Source organism: Pan troglodytes, chromosome 19 (genome assembly GCF_028858775.2).
Source record: "Pan troglodytes isolate AG18354 chromosome 19, NHGRI_mPanTro3-v2.0_pri, whole genome shotgun sequence".
NCBI classification, from domain to species: Eukaryota; Metazoa; Chordata; class Mammalia; order Primates; family Hominidae; genus Pan; species Pan troglodytes.
In genome coordinates this window covers 88,477,054-88,498,204 of record NC_072417.2, presented here as the reverse complement: position 1 = coordinate 88,498,204, position 21,151 = coordinate 88,477,054, and the positions used below count along the sequence as shown (strand labels likewise).

The following is a 21,151-nucleotide window of genomic DNA, read 5'->3' as shown; positions in this document are numbered from 1 at the left end:
GTGTGAACCTGACACTGCTTGCTTCCTTCCCTGCTCTTCCCAGTACAACAGTTAGCTCAGGCAGGGTACAGTTAAACCTCTGGCCCCGGTCCCGCCCTCCAATCCTAGCCCTGCAGAAGGCCCTCTCCTCCCCAGCCCACACTCCGCCCTCCATCCTAGCAATACTCACACCACAGGCACTGTCACGGCCCACCAGAGGTTGGTCAAGGGGCTCTTTCTCCACAGGGGCTTGGTGCGATGCACATGGGTGATGGAAATGAAGACTGGGGAAAGTGGGGCGATGTGGGGGTCAGACTTCCACAGTGGGGCTCCTCTCCCACCATCATCCACGCCCTCCCAGGGAGCCCTCTCACCAGTGTGCAGGACAATCAGGGCGGCCGTGAGCTTCTGAGCCGACAGCAGTCCATTGGCAAAGTCCTCAAACCAGGCTGGAGCCCTGTCGTCGTTGCTGCCAAAGTGAGGCATGGGCTCAGCCCCTCTGGGGCCGCAGGGAGGTAGGCTGGGGTGGGGAGGGAGGAAGCCTCGAGGCGAGGCAGGCGATGGGTGGATCTCTGGGGCTGGGACCCACCTGGGCAGCATGACGGAGGAGCAGTTGGTGAGGTTGCGGTCCCGGGAGCTGTCACAGAAGCTCTGCAGTGTGAAGCCAAAGCAGATGAGGCAGGAGCTGATGGTGAGGCTGAACTTGAGCAGGAAGCAGAGCAGGAAGTAGTGCTGGGTCTGCCGGGGAACAAGGCCAGTCACTCCTGGGGTGCACAGCCCCTCTGCCGGCTGCTCCTAGCTCTTCCACGTATTCAACGGGCTCTTAGTAAATGGTCAGGCCTGGGGGGATAGGGAGCTCAAGCCCCAGCAAGGGTCTTTCCCAGCTCTGTGCCACTACCTCCTCTTTGATCTGGGGGAAGACTAGGAACCAAGTGCCGGAGTTCTGCTGGAATCCCCCATCCAGAGCCTTCCAGATTAGCCCCTCTCTCCTCCCCCAATCCTCAGTCCCTTCCATGCTCACTTGCAAGGCTCACAGGGTCTGTTTCGCTTACCTTCTTGGGAATGGACTGGAGGTTTTTCCCCGTTGCCATAGACATGATGGAGCTATGGGGGGGCTTCCCCAGCAGAGAGATGCTGAAAAGCAGAGATCAGGTAGAGGGATGGTCTCAATGACCCTCTGTCCCTCAATTCTCATAGAGGGAGCCTCTAGGGAGTCTTGCGTGTGAGGTCGAGTCTGGTGAGGGGATGGAATAAAACAAAGGCTGGACGGCAGTGGCTCACACCTGTAATCCCAGCACTTTGGGAGGCTGAGATGGGCAGATCATTTGAGGTCAGGAGTTCAAAACCAGCCTCGCCAACATGGCAAAAACCCATCTCTACTAAACATACAAAAATTAGCCAGGCATGATAGTGGGTGCCTGTAATCCCAGCTACTCAGGGGGCTGAGGCAGGAAAATCACTTCAACCCGGGAGGCAGAGGTTGCAATGAGCAGAGATTGCACCATTGCACTCCAGCCTGGGTGACAGAGCGAGACTCCATCTCAAAAAAAAAAAAAAAAAAAAAGACAAAGGGGGTTCCCTCCATGCCTCCTGTACCAGAGGAGGTGAGCCCTGAGCAGTTCCAGAACCTTGGGCTCCTGGGGCTGCACAGTGACATCCAGACACCTCCTGCTTAGGCATGGGGTGCGGGGAAGATACATGGCGTCTCACCTGAGCAGAGGGTAGCAAAAGCAGGACAGCCACAGGATGTCGGTGGTACTCAGGAGTGGCGGCAGCTGGACCAGGCAAGAAAGGAACTAGACCAGGAAAGAAGCCAAGAGCCACAGTTCGATTCAGGCAAATAATAAGGGCATAGGAGCCCCCGAGCTCCCTTGCCCTGGGCCCAGACAGATGCTCACATCCTGCCAGAGGGAACAGGGGCCGGAGGGAATACTCTTCTGCCAATGAGGGTCAGCTCAAAAAGCCCAGGGGCTTCACAGAGGCTCTGGGGGGACCCCTTGACTGTACTGCTAACCCCAGCCTCCTTCCTCAGATTTTCAGCTGGCCCCTGAGTGAAGGGGTGAGTGGCACGGGGGCAATGCCTGTGCGGGCCCCACCTCACCTGGATGACCACAAGAGTCAGCTGGCACTGCAGCAGGAAGAGGAAGCACTTACGGATGCCATAGGTGGCATGCCGAGCCTAGGGACCAAGAGGGACAGATTATGGCCTGGGTCTGCCTGGCCTCTCCCAGGCCTAACAGCTGACACACTTTAGCCAAGAGCCAGACGCCCAGGATGCTTCTACGAGGGGAGCAGAGGCGAATGTAACTGCCTGGGAGAGCCCGCTCGGAGGGCTGGGGAATGAGGTCCCCGGGTTCAAACAGGTCCTTTGCTGCTACTCCCACCCCAGGCGGGTCCTGTCCTGCGTCTCTCCTCCTTTGCCTGCCGAAGCACCCACCTGTTCGATAAGCCGGATGATGCTGATGGTCTCCTCCTGGCGAAAGGTCAGGGAACAGGGCAGGCTGTTGAGCTGCCCTGACAGCTGCAGGGGAGAAAGGCCATCCGAGGCCTGGGCCATGCTGGTGCTGGTGGCGTAGCCAAAGGTCTCCCAGGAGCAACGGGATGGGTACAGGGGATCCAGGGCAATGCTGCTCAGGGTGGGGGACACACACACTTCAGCTGTATCTCCCACAGGACTGGGCACCCCACCCTCTTCTCCCACCATGCCCAGGTGCATTGGTCCCAGCCAGGGCGAGGTCGGCTATAGTACACACCCCCAGCCCCATCTGATCCTCCGGTCTGGGAGGTAGAGGCTGGCCCGCAGGCTCCAGGGTCCCGCCCTGACCTGATGTCGCTCTGGAGGAAGAGGCAGCTGTTCCGCAGGTTGGCAGAGCTGCCCAGGCAGCAGGTCACCTCCCCGTACTCTTGCATGATCTTTATCATCTCACACATGGCTGAGGACAGCGTATAAGGGCACCAGAGTCAGGCAGGCAGAGCACCAAGTGGGCACTGGGCAGAGACCCATGGGACAGGAGAGCAGGAGGCAATGGGAGGTGGGCCCCTCTTTGAAACAATCCCACCCCCGGCAGCGGGATCATGTGAACATTGGCACTTCTGACTCCAACCCACAAGATTCCCCAGCTGATCCCAGCCCAGGTTCCTTTACTCCCTGCATGGGAAACCTACATCCCTCCAGAGCCCACGGGGTACCCAGGCCCAGGCTGAGCTCAGCCGAAGGGACCAGGTTGCCCAAGTACCCATGGCCACAGCACTCACTCTCTGGGGTGCAGTCGGTGAAAAGGGGCACTAGCAGGGGCACGTTGTCAATGTTCTGCAGGTGGGGCCGCACTTGGTGGATACCCCGGGGCAGCTTGGCCTGGAGAAAGCAGAGATGCCAGCGGCTTCGGGATGGGGATCAGCATCCCTCCCCGCCACCGCCTGCCCACCACCTCTCTACCTCTCCCCTGGACCAGCTATGGGACCACTACAGGAACACGTGAGACAGATCCTGCCATCGTACCCGGTTGGAGTCCTCCAGGAAGCTGGGGATGTCGCTGTCCGTAGGCTGGAAGCTGATGAGGTCCGAGTGGCCCTCCTCCTCCATGAGGAGGAGCCCTTCTGCATCATCTCGGGACACTGTGGGGACAAAAGCCTCTCCCTCACCTTGGGACCAGCCTTCTGGGAACCTGTCCTTGCCCTGCAGAGAATTTTTTGCCTGTGTCCACTCCTTCCTGCTGACTACTGTTTCCCGCAGGGACATCAGAGCCATTTCCCAAGGGAATGTACTTAACTGGAGGGCTCTCCGGAGGCTCTTCCTGGCTGTGGCTCTGAGGAGGGGAATCCTCCCACCGCCACCCCGTCCCCACCCCACGCCTTTGCCCTTACCCTGATTCAGGTCATCATGCAGGGAGCCTGCGTGGCTGGGGCTGGAGGGGGGGATCTCGGAGCCAGGCATGTCACCATTGGGTGTGAGGGAGATGTGGCAGTTCCAGCCTGTCTCCAGGCCCATTTTTTCTGCAAACACCTGTGAAAGGCAGACGGCCATGAACATATGGGCCCAAAAGCCCGTGGAAACAGAGTTAGTGGTGGCAGAAGGGATGGCTCTCCCCACCTTGCTTTTGAGCTCATCCTCCAAAGAGAAGTAGACAAAGCGGATGCAGGCGTTGACAAGCCCATCAATGAGGCGCACGATGTCCAGCCGGGCCTGGTACTGGGAGGACACCATGCCCATGAAGATCTGGCCGCTCAGGGCCTGCATGCAGTCTTCCTTCTCCAGCACCTCCCCGATCCCTTCTTCAGGCAGGACACACAGGACACAGCCCGATCAGGACACCCAGGAACCAGCCCAGGGCCACACACACAGATGCCACACCCAAATCAATGAGCATACGGGCCCCAGGGGACCACACACAGCCAAGACACACGAAGGAGCCGACAGACACAGGAGAAAAGACAGCGAAAGGTATGCATCAGTCAGGTAGCCGAATCTGAGCTGGAAGCTACGACAAGGCGTGGCTTCAGCTCCTGCCCAGGGGGTACTGGCCCTACCCTCAGCAACTGCTTCAATTCACAGTCTCTTGGGTACAAAAAACCTGGGAAGTGTGTGTGTCTGGTGGGAATGGGGTGGCGTGGTGGAGCTTCTGGGCCCCTCTGCACCAGCAGGGTGACAGACCTGATCTCCTGTCTGATCCTACTAAGCCTAATGCTCTAGGAATGCTGCTTGGTAACTTCCCAGGAAAGCACTCTGATACACGTAACCCACTTGAGCATCACAACCAACCAGTGAGGCAGGCCAAGTGAGCACTCACTGATAAGGGAGGAAACTAAGGGACTCCCCATGTCCCCGGATAGAGTGCCACACTGGCGTCCCAGCCTGGGGCTGTGGCCACTGTCCCCTTTGCTGTGGGGGGTGCCGGGGCCCTCCAGACGCCCTCCCTGCTCCTGGGCTTCGGCAGCCCAGGGGAGCCCCAGCACCAGCCCCGCTGGACAGACCCATGAGGTACCGTCAGAGCTCCAGCTGCTGCGGCGGGCGTTCTGCTTGATGGGGATGGTGCTGGGCAGCTCGCACATGGTGAAGATGCTGCTTTGGCCGGGCACCTGTACCAGCTCGATGCACTTGCCGTTGAGCTGAGAGGACAGGGCGCAGTTCATGGGCTTGTAGGCGAAGGCAGAGCAATACCCAGACAGGCAGGCTCGCTGGTAGAAGTCGAGCACTTTCTTTCTGCCAGGGAAGCAGGCGGAGGTGAGGTGAGTTTTCCTGCCTGTGAAGGGCAGGTGCCCCAGCAGCGCGACTGCTCTTGCTGCTGGCATGTGCTTCCTCACCCACCTGTCAGATCCCGAGAGAGGGTAGATGTCAGCTCCGTCCCAGAAGTCTGTGCAGGCCTCTAAGACCACATCAGCGGTGCCATGGGACAGCATCTGCTCTGTGCCTGGGGGAGAGAGTTCAAACCCTGAGTGTCGCTAACCAGCCCCCTCACGCTGACCTGACAGGCAACACACTGTCCTCCTGGAAAAGCGCGCTGAGGAGCCCCTGCCAGAGGAGGAGACTCCCTGGGACTCACGGTCAGCAAGGCTCTGCAATGCCACTGGGCTTGGAATGCAGACACCATATTCTCATCCTTTGGACAATCCCGGCCTCTGCAGCCAACATCCCAGCCCTGGTCCCCAATTCCAGCCCTGCCAGAGTGGAACACTTGGAAGCAGTCTACTTTTCATCTGCCCAGGCCTCCCTAGCAATGGGTGGGGCTGGGCAGAGCCCCCCTGCCAAGCTCTGGAAGGTCTCGCCTGGTGCTGGCCAACGTAGCCAGGGCTCACTGGTGGTGGTGTCTTTAATGAAGAGGCTGATCATGTGGCTGAGGGGAGGCCGCCGCTTGGTGACACAGGAGAGCCGCCCCAGCGATGTCTCCTTCATTGTCTCGGCACTGGGGAGGCGGTACAGCGCCAGATGGTTCTCCTGCTTGAAAAGCTCCTTGGCCCCAGGAGTGAAGCCTGCAGGGCGGGGAACAGGAACTTAGGGCCATGCCCCGGCAATACCCTGCCAGGTCCATTAAGTCCCGTGAGGAGTTGGTACTGGGCCTCTTCTAGGAGGCGGGTCCAGCCAGCCATCCCCTGCCATGGGGACCCGTACCAATGAGGCGGGCAAGCTCGCAGAGGCCCCAGGGCACATGGACGGGCAGCACGGCGCTGTGGCTCTCTTGCAGGGCGATGTTGCACAGGTGGTCGGAGAATCGGCACAGGCGCTCGGTGACGCTGGCATCACACAGGTTCAGCAGCACATTGAGGCCCAGGGGTTTGAGGGAGGTGAGGTGCAGCTGCCAGTTGGAGTCATCAAACTGGATGCAGGAGGGGTTCTGCTGGTCCTGGGACAGGCTCAGCATCTCCAGGTGGTAGTCACACACAAAGTCCTCTGCTTCGTAGGGGTCGCTCTCCATCCCAGGCTGGGTCTGGGGGAAATGTGGAGGAGAGCCTCAGCCCGGGATAGGGTGTGGGGAAGCCAGCGCTGGCTCTGCCCACCTCCCAAGGCTGGGGAGGGCTCCTGCCCCTGAAAGGCGCCCTTCCCAGGAGAGAGCTGCTGCTCACCCTCTTCCACCCCCTCCCTCCTGAAATCCGCTTCCTGTCCTTCTTGGGCTCCTGTCTGCTTCTATGGACTATTAATATATCTCATGACACTGGCAGGAGCTAAAAAGAGGGGTGGCCAGACCAAAGAGGACACAGTTGAGGGATCTTCTGTGGCCAGGGAACATCTCTAAGAGGGAGCCCTGGGCTGTGTATATTTGGAAGGTTCCAATAGGGACACCAGTGATTGCGATTACAAGAATGGAAGGGTAGGGGGAGGTTCCACCTACTTCGCAGCAGACTGGGGGAGGGCCTCAGGGACCACTGGCCTAGCCTGGAGGTGCTGGGACAGAGGGCAGAGACGCCTGCTCTTTCAGACCTTGTGAGGCCAGGCTGGCCAGGGAGGCCAGGACAGCCTGTGGCCAAGGGTGTGGCTGCCCCGTGCCACCCCCTCCCGTCACCTTGCTGGGCTCTTCTTCACCACCCTCGGTGTCCCTGCTGAAGCTCACGTTGGAGCCAGATGGGTGTTTGCTGCGGCCATGCGCTTTGTGGTGTGAATAGGGCTCGGGGGGCTTGGGAGCCTCGCCAGGCCAGTCGCCACGCTCCTGCTCATTGGAAAGGTGCAGGGTGTTGTTCAGGGAGCCAGCCAGGAGGGCGTCTCGTTCATGGGGCTGAAGAGAATGAGGAGCACAGGCTAGGACCAGTGGCTCCCATGGCCTGGGGAGGCAGGATGCTTCTAGGTCCCCTGGCTGCCTTGTCTTCACCTCACCTGCCCAGAAGCAGATCCTAATGGTGCCCAAACCCTCCTTCGCCCTCCGAAACCTCACCCTCCCTGGCCAGGCTCCAAGGCTAAACAGCCTGGCCCAGAGTCGGGCCCATGGGAGCCGGCCGTACCTCCTCCTCTACCTCGGGATGGCAGAAGGAGCGGGTGGATAGGCCATCGGTGAGGTCCTCGTGGCTGCTGTGAGGGGGCTCCACCTTCCCGCTGAAGAACAGTACAGTCTCTGGGCTGGGATTTGGCCATGACAGGATCCCCTGTTTGTCCACACAGCACAGGACCTGCATGGAAAGCATTTGAGATAGGAAAGGGGCCTGGCATTAGCCTATCCTGCCCAGGGGCCACTCAAGCGGCAGGTGGGCAGCCCAGGCCCAGCCAGAGAGCAGGGCGGGCATGACAGTTGCCTCCTCCCCGCAAGGCCCACCCTCACCGTGACAGAGCCCAGGCTGTGCAGCAGGCTGGAACTGTGGCTCAGCGTTGGCGATGTCCCCCCGAGCACCCTCAGGAAGTGGCCCCAAATGCAGCGCAGCATTTCCTGGTGGGAGAGAGGAAGTCTGCAAGGCCATTTAGGGCTCAGCCTCATTTCCCTGGAGACGGCCTCTAGGGGAAAATCCAGGGGAGCACCACGAAGTTGGGGTGGAGAGGCACTTCTCTGGGACAGGGTGTGGACACGTTATGGGAACAGGTCCAGGTTATGTCCACATGTAACGGGTGGACATGGGGCTCTAAGAGCCTGGTTGGAGGCTTTAAGGCCATAAATAGGGGAGTCCCAGGGTTATGGCTCTAGGGACCTGCGAGAGAAGCCATCCCGGGTCAGTGTTGTACCTGAGAGGAGACAGCCTCCGTATAGCTGCTGAGAGTATCCTCTGAGAACTTAGCCAGCTGCACGGAGAGAGGGTGAGGTCCTCAGTGAGGAAAACGCCGCCTTCACACAGGCCTCTCCAAGCTGGCAGAGGGGGGGCCCACACCAGCGGGGCTCCCAACCCCTTTGGTAAAGGGCCCAGGCCGTTCTGACTCCCCACCTGGTGGAAGCCAGGGTAGACGCTCACTCATACCCAGGGCCTGGCCTGGAGGCCCTTCTGGAATGGAGAGGGCCCGAGGCCTGGAGAGCTGCCCAGGCTGACCAACATGCCGAGCCCAAGGTGGGGCTGGACTTCTGCCCCCGTCCTCTGGCACAGCCAGCTCCCTCTTTTTGTTCCTGTGACTTCCCCCAGACACCTTGGAAGAACCTACCAGGGAGCTGGGTGAGGCCTTGCTCATCTGGGCCAGGACACGGGCCTCTCCACAGGCAGTTGCCAGAACCCAGAGGACTGGAAAGAGCAGGGGGAGGATGGGCAGGACGCCATTCACCTGGGAAGGAGCGGACCACACAGACGGCTCCTGAGCTCCGGGCCTGGGGAGGAGGGAAGGGAAGGGCTGCCCTGGCCCCACGGCCATTCCCTGGGCAGGAAGGGCCAGCTCTCTCAGGGGCAGGAAGGGAAAGAAGTGTTCTTTTTTTTTTTTTTTTGAGACGGAGTCTTGCTCCGTCGCCAGGCTGGAGGGCAGTGGCGTGATCTCGGCTCACTGCAACCTCCACCTCCCAGGTTCAAGGGATTCTCCCACCTCAGCCACCTGAATGGCTGGGACTACAGGCAGGTGCCACCACGCCCAGCTAATTTTTATATTCTTAGTAGAGACGGGGTTTCACCATATTGGCCAGGATGGTCTCGGTCTCTTGACCTCATGATCTGCCCGCCGTGGCCTCCCAAAGTGCTGGGATTACAGGCCTGAGTCCCCGCGCCCAGCTGGAAAGAGGTGTTCTTCAGCTGAAGCGTGAGGGGACCTCTGGGCTGCAGAGAGGGAGGGACAGCCAGGGTACTAGGAGAAGAGCCAGCCCTGCGGGTCGGAGGGAAGCATGAGAGAGAGGACAGGGTGGTCCTTGCCTGGAGCTGGAGGAGGGTGTACTGCCAGGAAGTGACCCCCGGGGCACTGAAGATGAAGCGCAGGGCATTGGTGATGAGGAAGCCGGCCTGTTGGGAACAGCAGAGGCACAGCCTTGACCCCACCCCTCTAGAGGGACCCAGGCACTGCCGTTCCCCTTCCTTTGCTACTCCACAGGCTGGCTCACTCTGGGACCCTCTGCATTCACTCCCGCTCATGTGAGTGGCCCTGAGACCCCGCCGTGTCCAGCCCTCTCCTCTGCCCCATGCAGCCCCGCACAGCCCCGCCACACGCACCAGGACCACGGGCACAGCATAGTGTAGCATCACCGACTGCACTGTGAACCGCTCATTGTCCAGGGCAGTGACTGGTCGGGACAGGGCCATGTCCAGGCACCATCTGCAGAAAGAAGTGACTGTCAGTCTCACTTGGCAGAGAGGCTAGAAACCTACACCTTGGGAGGATTCTGGGCCTCTCTGCCAGATACCGCTTCTTCAAGCACCGTGAGTCCTGCAGTTCCACGTGAGTCCTGCAGTTCCACGCTCTGCCCTGGCCCTAGCCCGTGTTCACCTCCAGAGCTGTCCCCTCAGAGTAGAGACTGGGAGAGGGCACCACTCAGTCTAAGAATTCTCACAAGATGTTAAGGACAGGAGCCTAAGGAGATGCCTGCCCTCAAGAGAACCTCGAGATGAACGGGGCCCCTTCCTTGTCAGTCCCATTCCCCTCTTCACGGAAGACACCAGGGACAGGAGGAGGCGGGGCAGCACCCCTACCTGACGTTGTCAATCACAGGGGTCTCAAGGACACGGAAAAGCCGGTGCTGCTGGGGGCTCTGTGGCCCTCTCTCCACTTCTCCCCGGGGTGAGGGTGGAGGGGAGAAGGGGGGGAAGAGGTCTCCCGGCTCCAGGACGATGTGCTCGTCATCCTGCCGGCAGCAAGTGGGAGAGTGGGAACGAGAGGTCCTATCAGAGGCCACTCTTCCTGGACAATTCATCTAAGTACAGACATTCCCTGGGGTTAGGAGCCATCGGTTAGCCCAGAGTCCACTGGGACAGGGCCTGTGGGACTAGACTTTTAGCGAGAATAAAGAACAGCACAGGGGGCCAGGCGTGGTGGCTCACACCTGTAATTCCAGCACTTTGGGAGGCCAAGGCAGGTGGATCACCTGAGGTCAGGAGTTCGAAACCAGCCTGGCCAACATGCCGAAACCCCATCTCTACCAAAAAATAAAAAATAAGCCAGTTGAGGTGTGGTGGCATGTGCCTATAATCCCAGCTACTGGGGAGGCTGAGGTGGGAGAATCGCTTGAACCCAGGAGGCAGAGGCTTCAGTGAGTTGAGATCGTGCCACTGCACTCCAGCCTGGGCGACAGGGTGAGACCCTGTTTCAAAAAAAAAAAAAAAGAACAGCAGGGTGGAGGAAGATGTTCCAGAGCCTCTGCCAAAAAGCCAGTAAGCTGGCCAGGAAGCTTCCCGATGAAGTCTGGGGACCCTCCCATCATTGCCTGTGGATGTTCCCACCGCATTTCCAAGGGAGAAGGAAAGCCTCAAGCTACCTTGATCCCCCTCAGAGAAGCAAACGATTCCTGGCCAGGCCTCAAAGCTATGATGTCTCCTTCAACCAGCAGGCTGACTGGCAGGTTGACCAGGTGTCCGTCTCTGTAGGCCCAGTGCAAGGACCAGGATGGTGCAAAAGGCATGTGGAGGTCTGGATACATGGCATTGGGCCACTGGATCTCCCTGCCATCCCTGAGGGCATCTGAGGGGAATGGAAAGAGGGAAACAACCCTCTCAGCCACGGCCCTGCCCCCCAGTCAGATACAGCAGCACTTCCGGAAGCACTGTCTGCCCACTTCCTCTCCCAGGAGGTCTGCGTCAAACCCCTCCACTCGTTCCAACACTTCCCTGCTTTCAAGGACGCCTCCCTTATAAAGCCCTACCTGGCCACTCCAGCCCCAGAGCCTCTACCTCCTCTCAACACCTGGAGCTCTCGTTCTTTGTACCCCCATCCCATTCAGATACACTTCACAAGCATTGCGGAGGGCCTGTGAGGGGTGCAAGGTGGAGACAACAACATAGCTCCTCAAGGAGCCACAACCCAGTGGGGCAGATGAGACATGTGGACAGATAACGCCAAACAAGGCAAACACGGCTAAGCATTAACAAAGATCCCTGTGCTGCAGGAGTCCAGAAGAGGGAGCAAACCGATTTGCTGGGGCGATCAGAGGTGGCTTCCTGAAAGAGGAAGCACTGGGGATGGGCCTGGAAGAATGGTTTTGTCAGCTGGAGATGAGTGAGGGAGAAGCTCACCAGCAGAGAACAGTGGAGAGAGGCACAGAGGCAGAGGCTGATACACAGTGGGCCTAGGACTGGTGAGTAGTTTCAGCATCAGAATGAGGAGGAAGAGAAGAGGCTGGAGAGGAAGGTGAGCCTGTGTTGGAGGCTCTGGGAGGCCACGCGTGCCTCTGGGATGGCTTCCATAAGCAAAAGGGAGCCACTGATGCTCCTGGGCAGGAGACTAAGCTCCGGAAAGCAGGGCCCATCTTTTGCCATCACCATTGCACTCCCAGTGCCTGGCACATGGTGGCAATTAACCATCTCGGAACGAAAGGACAAACTCACTTAGCATCTAAACGTCCACTGCCCAGGTCTGTTGGAGAAAGGTCTCATGAGTGGGTGCTGCTTCTCCCACAGCACCACATGCCCCTGGACAGCAGGAGCCACCGTCCCTCAAAAGAGCCTCAACAACCCTCAATCCGCAGCCAAGCTTCATAAACACTGCCTGAATGAAAGGCCAAGCAGAAATCCAAGCCACTCCCCTCCCTTTTGGAACTGGGCTGCTCCATCTCAGGCTCCCGGCCCCTACCCCACCCCAATTCCTGCAGGTATGTCTGCCCACCTTCCCATGTCTCCCAGCACAGTACACCAGACAAGATGGACTTGAACGAGAAAACTTCAATCATCCTCCTGCCATGTGAGAGGACTTCCCTGTTGGTTTCCCAACGTGAGCCAGCCTGCAAGCCCACCTGCCACTGTTGGCCTTCCTGCCTGCCCAGCCCTCTGCCTGGGCACCCACCACCATCCCACAGCTCTCATTGCCCTGCTTAAAAGAGAGTGGGCATCCTTCTAACTCCCCAGATGACAAGAGCCCCTGCAATGCTGGCCACAGGCAACCCGTCTGTGCTGGGGTGCAGGAGGGGAGCCCTCAGGGCTCTGATATGTCCGGTCATCTTTTCCCACCAATATGCCTGCCCTTGACCTCACCTTGGATTTGATCAATGATCCCTCGCAGCCTCCGCTCTACCTCCCGACGCTTCAGCCGGTCTTGCCGCCCGATGAGCACAAGGTTGAGAAGCAGTAACAGGAACAAGGCTGAGGCATTCACCAGCCCCACCCCACGGCTGGTGGGAGGAAAGAGAGGCCGCACCCACAGGGAGTGAGGGCTCGCCCACCCAGCAGCCCCCAGGCCATAGCTCCCCTTCCCACCCCAGTCCCTTGTGGAAAGACTGTCCCGTTCTGGTGCCCTGACACCAGCTAGGCCTCTGACCCCATTCAAGGGACTGAGGAGGTTCCCTTACATCCCAGGAGCAGCTTGGGGGTGACAGCCCCCAAGAGCCCTGGTCTGTCCCAGGTGCCGCGGCAGGATGGACAGCACAGCTGGAGAGGTTGGGGAGCAGCCCCTGGGCGCACACCTCCCGGCTGGCTGTCCCCCGCAGCAGCCCAGCAGCAGCAGCACGGCCAGTAGCATGAGTGAGGCCCCCGGCCAGTGGAAGCAGGAGCAGCGGTTACTGTGGTGGAGGAAGCTGCTTCTCCACACCTCCTGGGAAGTTCGGACAGGGAGGGGACAATGAGAGGCCTGTCCCACTCCAATCTGGCTGCCTCCCCCGGCACCCTTCCCAGCCCCCATGGCCGCCTTGGTCCCCTCTCTTTGACCTCGGCTGGGCTCCAGCCTGTTGGGCTCCTGCAGCAAGCAGGCTCAGGAGCCACTCTGAGGGGAACCTTGGCTTCTTTCTGATATTTCATGAGGCCTCAGTTGGGTCACACTGTCCAGGGTGACAGGGTACATCAGAGTCCTGAGAAGGGGCCTCCCACACTTCCCTGCCATCCCAGCCAGGCCCTGGTAGCCCCGAGAAGAAGCTTCACCTTCCACGTCAGACACTTCTTCCGCTCCCTGAGATGTCCTTCCAGCACTGCCTCCAGCTGCTCCTTCAGGACGCTGAGGGCCTTCCGCGTGGACAGGCCCAGGGCTGAGGGAGGCTCGCCCTGCAGGCAAGCAGGAGGCGCTGGGCATCACTGCCAGGCCAAGGCTATGCAAGGCACGCGGGCCCCAACCCTCCCCTTCCCTGGCCCATCATCCTTCCCCTCCTCTGGGATCCTCACATCTCTTCCCCTACCAGCTCTGGCCTCTCAAGGTGTGACCATGTCCATCTCCACCAAATTACAAACTGTTCAAGTGCACAGCCTCCTACCCTACTCTTTACAGCCAAATTAAAAAACAAAACAACTTTTTCTTTTATTCCATGTTCCCCAACTCACTTTCCCCACTGCCACTGGCGAGCTCCCTGCCCACCCAGGCTGTGCTCACCACTGATCTCCCAATTTATTGCAAAGGGGCCAGTCTTTGATTGCATGGACAATTTTTTTTTTTTTTTAGATAGAGTCTTGCTTAGTCTCCTAGGCTGGAGTGCAGTGGCGCGATCTCGGCTCACTGCAACCTCTGCCTCCCGGGTTCCGGTGATTCTCCCGCCTCAGCCTCCCGAGTAGCTGGGATTACAGGCACACACCACCATGTCGGGCTAATTTTTTGTACTTTTAGTGGAGACGAGGTTTCATCATGTTGGCCAGGCTGGTCTTGAACTCCTGACCTCAAGTGATCTGCCCGCCTTGGCCTCCCAAAGTGCTGGGATGACTGGCGTGAGCCACTGTGCCTGGCCTAAAATATATCTTTTTTTAAATGGAGAGAGGGAAACTAACATAGAGATGCTATCTTTTGGCCAGGCGTGGTGGCTCACACCTGTAATCCCAGCACTTTGGGAGGTGGAGGCAGGTGGATCACTCGAACCTAAGAGTTAAAGACTAGCCTGGGCAACATAGAGGAACCCCATCTGTACAAAAAATCAGAAAGAAAAAATTAGCTGGGCATAGTGGCATGCACCCAGCTACTCAGGAGGCTGAGGCAGGAGGATCACTTGGGCTCAGGAGGTCAAGGTCGTAGTGAGCTGTGATTGTGCCACTGCACTCCAGCCTAAATGACAAAATGAGACCCTGTCTCAAAAAAACAACAACAAAAAAGAGATGCTAGCATTTCACTGTTCCTAGGAAAGACATGAAGGAAAAAAACCTTCCAGCTCTGTCAGGGAGGGAGGGAGGTTGGGAGGGAGGGAGGGAGGGACGGAAGAAAGGGGCAGGGAGGGAAAAAACCCACCATCTTCTATAACTACCATTTCATGAAAGAGAGGATATTGTAACACTGAAACATTAGGAAGGACATAACAGAAAAAAAGGCAGCTATTCCCAGGGCAGGACTGTGCGGAGGCACACTCCCATCTCACCAAGGATGAATGGGACAAGGTGTGGACGGTGTAGGCCCCGACGACGCAGGGACCAACCACATCATCTTAGGCGACCTTGTGGCCCAGCCTCTCCCTGTCAGGACTCCCCCATTCCTGGCTTCTCTCCTGTTTTCTCCGTTGACTCTGACTGTTCTTCCCCATCCGTCTACCCCATAGGCCACCTAGGACACGTTACCAACCTCTGTAGGTTTCCAGAGCAACCTCATCCACAGTCACAGAGTCACCTGCCACCAACAAGCCTACAACTCCTATTTTACTTCAAGTCTGACCGCTACCCTGAATGTGGACCCGTCTGTTGAACGGGCCTACAGCTGCTTCACAGGGACCTAGGAGTCAATGTGTCCAAAAACCTGAACTCGGGCCGAACTCACGCCTGTAATCCCAGCGCTTTGGGAAGCTGAGACGGGTGCGCTACTTGAGGTCAGGCATTTGAGACCAGCCTGGCCAGGCCAACATGGTGAAACCCCATCCCTACTAAAAATTAGCTGGGCATGGTGGTGCATGCATGTAATCCCAGCTGCTTGGGTGGCTGAGGCATGAGAATCACTTGAACCGGGAGGCAGAGGTTGCAGTGAGCCAAGATCATGCCACTGCACTCCAGCCTGGGTGACAGAGCTAGACTCTGTCTCAAAAAAAAAAAAAAAGAAAAAAGAAAAAAACTTGAACTTGCCACCTGGCTCTAGTGCCAGAGTCACCTTTCCTCCCACAGTGACTGTCTCACCCAATCACCTCTAGAACATTCTTGACCCTGGCCTTATGCTTGCCCAAACTCCACCCCACACTGTCTCTAACTTTTCCAAACCCACTGGAACACCTTGGCCAGAGCAGGGCCTGCCTGGTTGGTCAAATGACCTATTTACCCTCAAAATCAAGTCCGATTCTTGTGTGTGCTCCTGGAGGCCCTTCAGATGTGCCAGCCTCCCTGGCCTCCTTTCCTGCTCCTCCTGACACGAGCCGAGCCCCTTCAGCTCATGTTCACATACTTGATGTGTTTCCCAGCGAGAAATACGTGCCCCACCCCAGTCAACTCTTGCTTCTCCTTCAAGACTCAGCTCAAACATCACCTCCTCTGGGACATTTTCCCAAAACCCAGGGCTGCACTTCAGGGGAGGTTTACATGTCAATGGTGTCCTGGGCAACCTGGCCTGCAGCCTGCACCTTACAGAACTGTAATCACAGATTGACACAGCTGGCTCTCCCTCCAGACTGCAAATTCCTTAAAAACAGGCTCTGAATTCTTCCATTTCCACACACCCTCACCATCCAACTGCTGAGACAGTGCATGGCACACACAAGCTCAGTGAATACTTGCTGAATGAATGAATGAATAAATGAATGAATGAATGAATGAATGCAATGATCCCAATGAAACAGCAACAGGAACAACCCGAGGCATTCTGCAGCTTAGTCAAGGCTTCACCTTAATCGGGACTGTCAGCCCAAAATCTTAGACACCACAGCTTTTAAAAATGTGGTGGATGTCTAGGCTCCACTCCGGACCTACTGAACCAAAATTTCTGGGGATGAAGGGAATTCCAGGTTATACATACATACATACATACACACATACATATATATATATATTTTTAAATTGAGACAGGGTCTTGCTCTGCTGCCCAGGCTGGATGCAGTGGCATGGGCATGGTTCGCTGCAGCTTACACCTCTCAGGCTCCAGCGATCTTCCTGCCTCAGCCTATGGAGTGGCTGGGACTACACTCAGCTAATTTTCTTTGCTTTTTTTTTTTTTCTTTTTTGAGACAGAGTCTCGTTCTGTTGCCCAGGCTGGAGTGCAGTGGCGCAATCTCAGCTCACTGCAACTTCTGCCTCCTGGGTTCAAGAAATTCTCCTGCCTCAGCCTCCCGAGTAGCTGGGACTACAGGCACATGCCGCCACGCCCGGCTAATTTTTTTTTATATTTTAGTAGAGACGGAGTTTCACCATGTTGCCCAGGCTGGTCTCGAACTCCTGAGCTCAGGCAATCTGCCCGCCTCGGCCTCCCAAAGTGTTAGGATTATAGGCCTGAGCCACTGTGCCTGGCCCTTTGCATTTTTTTGTAGAGATGGGGCCTCGATATGTTGCCCAGGCTGGTCTTAAACTCCTGACCTCAAGCAATCCTCCCTCCTCAGCCTGCTAAAGTGCTGTGATTATAGACGTGAGCCACCACACCCCAGCTCTGAGGCCCTGGGACAAAGAAGAGCCCCATGAAAGGCAGCGCCTGAAGGAGAAGTAAGTCTTTCCAGGGCCACCTGCGAAGCATCCATGTGAGCTTCCCTCCGGAAAACCTCCTGAGCAAGAGGAGTGAATCCCTAGACTTCAGGCACCAGGAAAGGGATTTGGGGCAGCCATGGAGGAGGCTCAGCCACAGGCTGTGGGGCTGGTGACCCCTGGCTGCCTCGTCTCACTGCTCTCCCCACCCTCTATGCGGCCCACAGTTCTGTCTCCCAGAGTCCTGCCCTGGCTGTGCCCTCTGGCCTTCTGGGCTTACTCCTTCCTGCCTGTCTCCACACATACCCCCTCCTCGGCAACTGAGCCTCAGCCCTGGCAGGGCACACATCCCATAAGTAAGAGTGGCTCCTGGGCCCGGGGATGCTGCCCCCTGCCACAGCCTGGCATCACAGGAGGCACTCAAGTGGAGCCCCCAGTGCTGGCCTGAGGGACGGGGCCTGGCCCCAGGATTCCCCGGCTCCCTTCCCTAAATCTCACCTAATCCCACTCTCCACAGTGGCTTTGGGGGATTATAAAGATAAGAGCTGCCTCTTCCCAGAGGGGATAAACTGGTTATTTCAGCTGAGAAAGAAATGGCCCTCCTGGCGGGGGCCTCACACCCCCACATGGGTAAATACTGTGCTCCAACGCACCCACCTCCCTTTGGCAAGGATCCTGAGGCCTCCCAAAGAGGCCATGGTCCAGGGCAAATGAATGCCTGTACCTGTCCTACTGCCTCCCGGAGCTCCTGACATGGAGGGAAGGAAAGCTTCAGGGAGGGTTGTAAGGGAGGAAGAGAAACAGGAAGAGGAGACCATAGGCCTTCTCCTGTCTGTGGGCATGGACGTCTGTTCCTCCCACCCCAGGGAAGAAGAGGATCTAGGAGACAGGCGGCTGCACACAGAGACCCCAGGCCTCCAGTGTCTTCCCCTCAGGCTCAGCCTTCTGAGCTTCCTCGCCACAGAGAGGAATGTGAGTGTTCCCAGGACAGAATGGCCCATACCTGGGCCAGGCCTCCAGACATGATCAAGTGAGAAACACACTGAAGGCAGGAAAGGCTGGCCTGCATAGGGGGAAGGCTGTCCACCCAAGAGATGGAGACTGGGAGGGAGAAAGAGAGGAACGACCAGGCAACTGTACACAGCTGGGAAGATGCTCGGCCTAGAATGAGGACCACACTCAGGAAGGTGACAGTTTCCAGCAAGGCAGAGAAAAGGCTAAGAGGAGTAGTCAGAGAGCCAGGGAGGTGTCCCTCCTTTGGTCAGGCCTGAAGATCTTGGACATTCATTGATTCTCGTGGGCCACATGGCAGCTGTCCTGACACCTGCTGCCTCATTCCAAGCAGCCAAGACCTCCTCACCCCGCCTGGCCATCATCTGCTCTCTTGCTGTCTCTACCCCAGGAACCTTGAAGCTGCGCTCTGCTCCCCTCCAGGTGTGGGAGGTATGGGCCAGAGGGTGGCAGATACTCCCAGGCAGGGCGCCTGCAGAGCTGTCTGTGTGCATCTGCCCCCGCTTGTTATGTCTGGTCAGGGACACCAGCTCCAGACTGGTGATTAAAGAGAGCACAGTAGAGGAAAAATAAGCCATTCTGTAATTACGTGCTGCCCAAAGGAAGCTCTTGCCCGCACAGGCCAGCCCTGCGGTGAGGACCCAGCGTTCTGGGCCAGTCTGCTCTTTGCAGCCTTCAGCTGAGCTTATCCAACTGCCCAGGCATTCACCTCTTCCCTCTCCAGCAGGGGGTCGAAATTAAGGGTCAAGTCACTGCTCTCTCTCGCTCTTTTTCTCTTTTTTTTTTTTTCCTTTGAGACCGGGTCTTGCTCTGTTGCCCAGGCTAGATGGAGTACAATGGCACAATCTCGGCTCCCTGCAGCCCCCACCTCCGGGGCTCAAACAATTCTCCCACCTCAGCCTCCAAGCAGCTGAGACCACAGATGTGTACCACCAAGCCCAGATAGGGATTTTTTTAGTGTTTTTTTGAGATGGTCTCACTCCTGTTGCCCAAGTTGGAATGTCATGGTGCCATCAGGGCTCACTGCAGCCTTGACTTCCCAGGCTCAGGTAATTCTCCCACCTCAGCCTTCCAAGTAGCTAGGACTATAGGTGATGCCACGACACCCAGCTAATTTTTTGTATTTTTAGTAGAGATGGGGTTTCGCCATGTTGCCCAGGCTGGTCTTGAGCTCCTGGGCTCATGTGATCTGCCCACCTCAGCCTCCCAAAGTGTTGGGATTACAGGTGTGAGCCACTGTACCTGGCCTTTTAAAATTTTTTTGTAGGCTGGGCTCAGTGGCTCATGCCTGTAATCCCAGCACTTTGGGAGGCTGAGGCGGGTGGATCACGAGATGAGGAGTTCGAGACCAGCCTGGCCAACATAGTGAAACCCTGTCTCTATTAAAAATACAAAAATTAGCTGGGCATGGTGGCGGGCACCTGTAGTCTCACCTACTCGGGAGGCTGAGGCAGGGGAATCGCTTGAACCCAGGAGGCGGCGGTTGCAGTGAGCCGAGATTGCGCCACTGTACTCCAGCTTCGGTGACACAGCAAGACTCCATCTCAAAAAATAATAATAATAAATGAAAAATAAATTTTTTTTTGTAGATATGAGGTCTTGCTATGTTGCCCAGGCTGGTCTCGAACTCCTGGGTTCAAGTAATCCTCCCGCCTCCCATAGGGCTGGGATTATAGGCGTGAACCACCGTGCCTGGCCTGCTTTCTTGCTCATTGTGCCTCAGCTTTGACATGTGACATAAGAGCAGAAGACCTTCATACTTTCTGAAGGAAGTTCAGAATGGGTTGGTGGGTGAGTGGGCTCTGCCAGCCTTTCCCAAAGCATGGAGTTAGGCTGGCTACCCAATGTACCTGGGCACCAATGGCAGGGCATAGCGAGGGAACAGGCGCAGTTCTTATTATCTGAGAAACAGAAATCCGGGTTGACACACACAAGCTGAGGTCGCCTTTTCTTGCCTCCTGGGGCCAAGATGACTGAGAAAAAATCTAACCTGGCCTTAAGTACCCAAGGGTGACATGAGATTCTCAGAGCTTCCCACATGCTAGAAACTCCCACCACACCAAGGGGAAGGGAGGCCCTACTTCTCAAATTACACGGATGCTTTTCAGGCAGAACAAACCCCATTCCGCTGTTTTCACTGCTCAGGCTTAACTGGAGCAAGAGGAGAAAATAACACGGCTCTAAAGAAGTCCTGACTCGGGAGAGGCAGGCAACAAACGCCCAACACAGGGCTTGCTCTCTCTGTTCTATCATCAAAGAGGGATGCTGGCAGGGCGTGGGGATTTGGAGGAAGAGCAGGGTGGTGAAAGAACTCTATCCATCAAATCAGAACCACAAGGAGTCTGCCCCTGAGCAGGCCCAGCTCTGGAGGTCTGAAGCTGAGCACCCGGATAGGCTAAGGCGCCTTGGAGAGCCGACACACCTGAGCTCTCCTGTGCCGCTTCCGTCAGGTTTCTCAGGTGACCCAGAGTCAGAAACCCTCAAGCCCCAGGCCCTGTCCCCTTTCCTTTTTCTTTTTCTTTTCTTTCTTTTTCTTTTTTTTTTTTTTTTTAAGATGGAGTCTCACTTTGTTGCCCAGGCTGGAGTGCAGTGGTGCTATGGCTCACCACAACCTCCGTCTCTCGGGTTCAAGCGATTCTCCTGCCTCAGCCTCCAGAGTAGCTGGGACTACAGGCATGCGCCACCATGCCTGGCTAATTTTTGTATTTTTAGTACAGAGAGGGTTTCACTATGTTGGCCAGGCTGGTCTCAAACTCCTGACCTCGTGATCTGCTCGCCTCAGCCTCCCACAGTGCTGGGAATTCAGGCGTGAGCCACTGCGCCCGGCCGCCCTGTCCCCTTTCACAGCTCCTGCACGGCGTTCTGGGCACAGCAGCTGCTCTCCTTCCTACTCCAGCTGTTTTAGGAGCAATAGAATCAAGGTCCCCTAAGCTCAGGTAGACAGGTTATGAATTTGGACCTTGACCTTCAGCCTTGACAACAGCAGATAACTACTAATTAGAACGGCTGGCTGGGCATGGTGGCTCATGCCTGTAACCCCAGCACTTTGGGAGGCCGAGGCGGGTGGATCGCTTGAGCCCAGGAGTTCGAGACCAGCCTGGGCAACATAGTGAGACTCCATTTCAGGCCTGGCCCCCTCTCTGGGTCCCCA

At 57.3% G+C, this 21,151-nt stretch overlaps 1 protein-coding gene across 50 annotated transcripts in view; it reads right to left on the bottom strand.

Moving 5' to 3' along the window:
- The window catches only part of TMEM94 (transmembrane protein 94), a 42,652-nt gene that overhangs the window by 1,196 nt on the left and 20,305 nt on the right, over window positions 1-21,151 (bottom strand). For 3 of the 50 annotated variants that reach the window (XM_054670670.2, XM_063799270.1, XM_024350612.3), the window contains 28 exons: window positions 13,354-13,473; window positions 12,903-13,030; window positions 12,475-12,611; window positions 10,767-10,969; window positions 9,985-10,136; window positions 9,508-9,610; window positions 9,214-9,300; window positions 8,525-8,641; window positions 8,117-8,173; window positions 7,722-7,826; window positions 7,420-7,572; window positions 7,023-7,184; window positions 6,086-6,401; window positions 5,773-5,946; window positions 5,285-5,387; window positions 4,962-5,179; window positions 4,070-4,251; window positions 3,844-3,982; window positions 3,479-3,594; window positions 3,235-3,334; window positions 2,804-2,912; window positions 2,417-2,606; window positions 2,081-2,158; window positions 1,690-1,775; window positions 1,032-1,113; window positions 569-717; window positions 354-448; window positions 170-263 (listed from right to left, as the gene is read on the bottom strand). In XM_054670670.2, the coding sequence (XP_054526645.1) occupies window positions 170-263; window positions 354-448; window positions 569-717; window positions 1,032-1,113; window positions 1,690-1,775; window positions 2,081-2,158; window positions 2,417-2,606; window positions 2,804-2,912; window positions 3,235-3,334; window positions 3,479-3,594; window positions 3,844-3,982; window positions 4,070-4,251; window positions 4,962-5,179; window positions 5,285-5,387; window positions 5,773-5,946; window positions 6,086-6,401; window positions 7,023-7,184; window positions 7,420-7,572; window positions 7,722-7,826; window positions 8,117-8,173; window positions 8,525-8,641; window positions 9,214-9,300; window positions 9,508-9,610; window positions 9,985-10,136; window positions 10,767-10,969; window positions 12,475-12,611; window positions 12,903-13,030; window positions 13,354-13,473 (3,755 nt within the window). Of the gene's footprint in view, window positions 1-169; window positions 449-568; window positions 718-1,031; window positions 1,114-1,689; window positions 1,776-2,080; window positions 2,159-2,416; window positions 2,607-2,803; window positions 2,913-3,234; window positions 3,335-3,478; window positions 3,595-3,843; window positions 3,983-4,069; window positions 4,252-4,961; window positions 5,180-5,284; window positions 5,388-5,742; window positions 5,947-6,085; window positions 6,402-6,974; window positions 7,185-7,407; window positions 7,573-7,721; window positions 7,827-8,116; window positions 8,174-8,524; window positions 8,685-9,213; window positions 9,301-9,507; window positions 9,611-9,984; window positions 10,137-10,766; window positions 10,970-12,474; window positions 12,612-12,902; window positions 13,031-13,353; window positions 13,474-21,151 lie in introns of all 50 variants that reach the window. The other 47 variants (XM_024350613.3, XM_063799268.1, XM_016930869.3 and 44 more) reach the window with 28 other exon arrangements.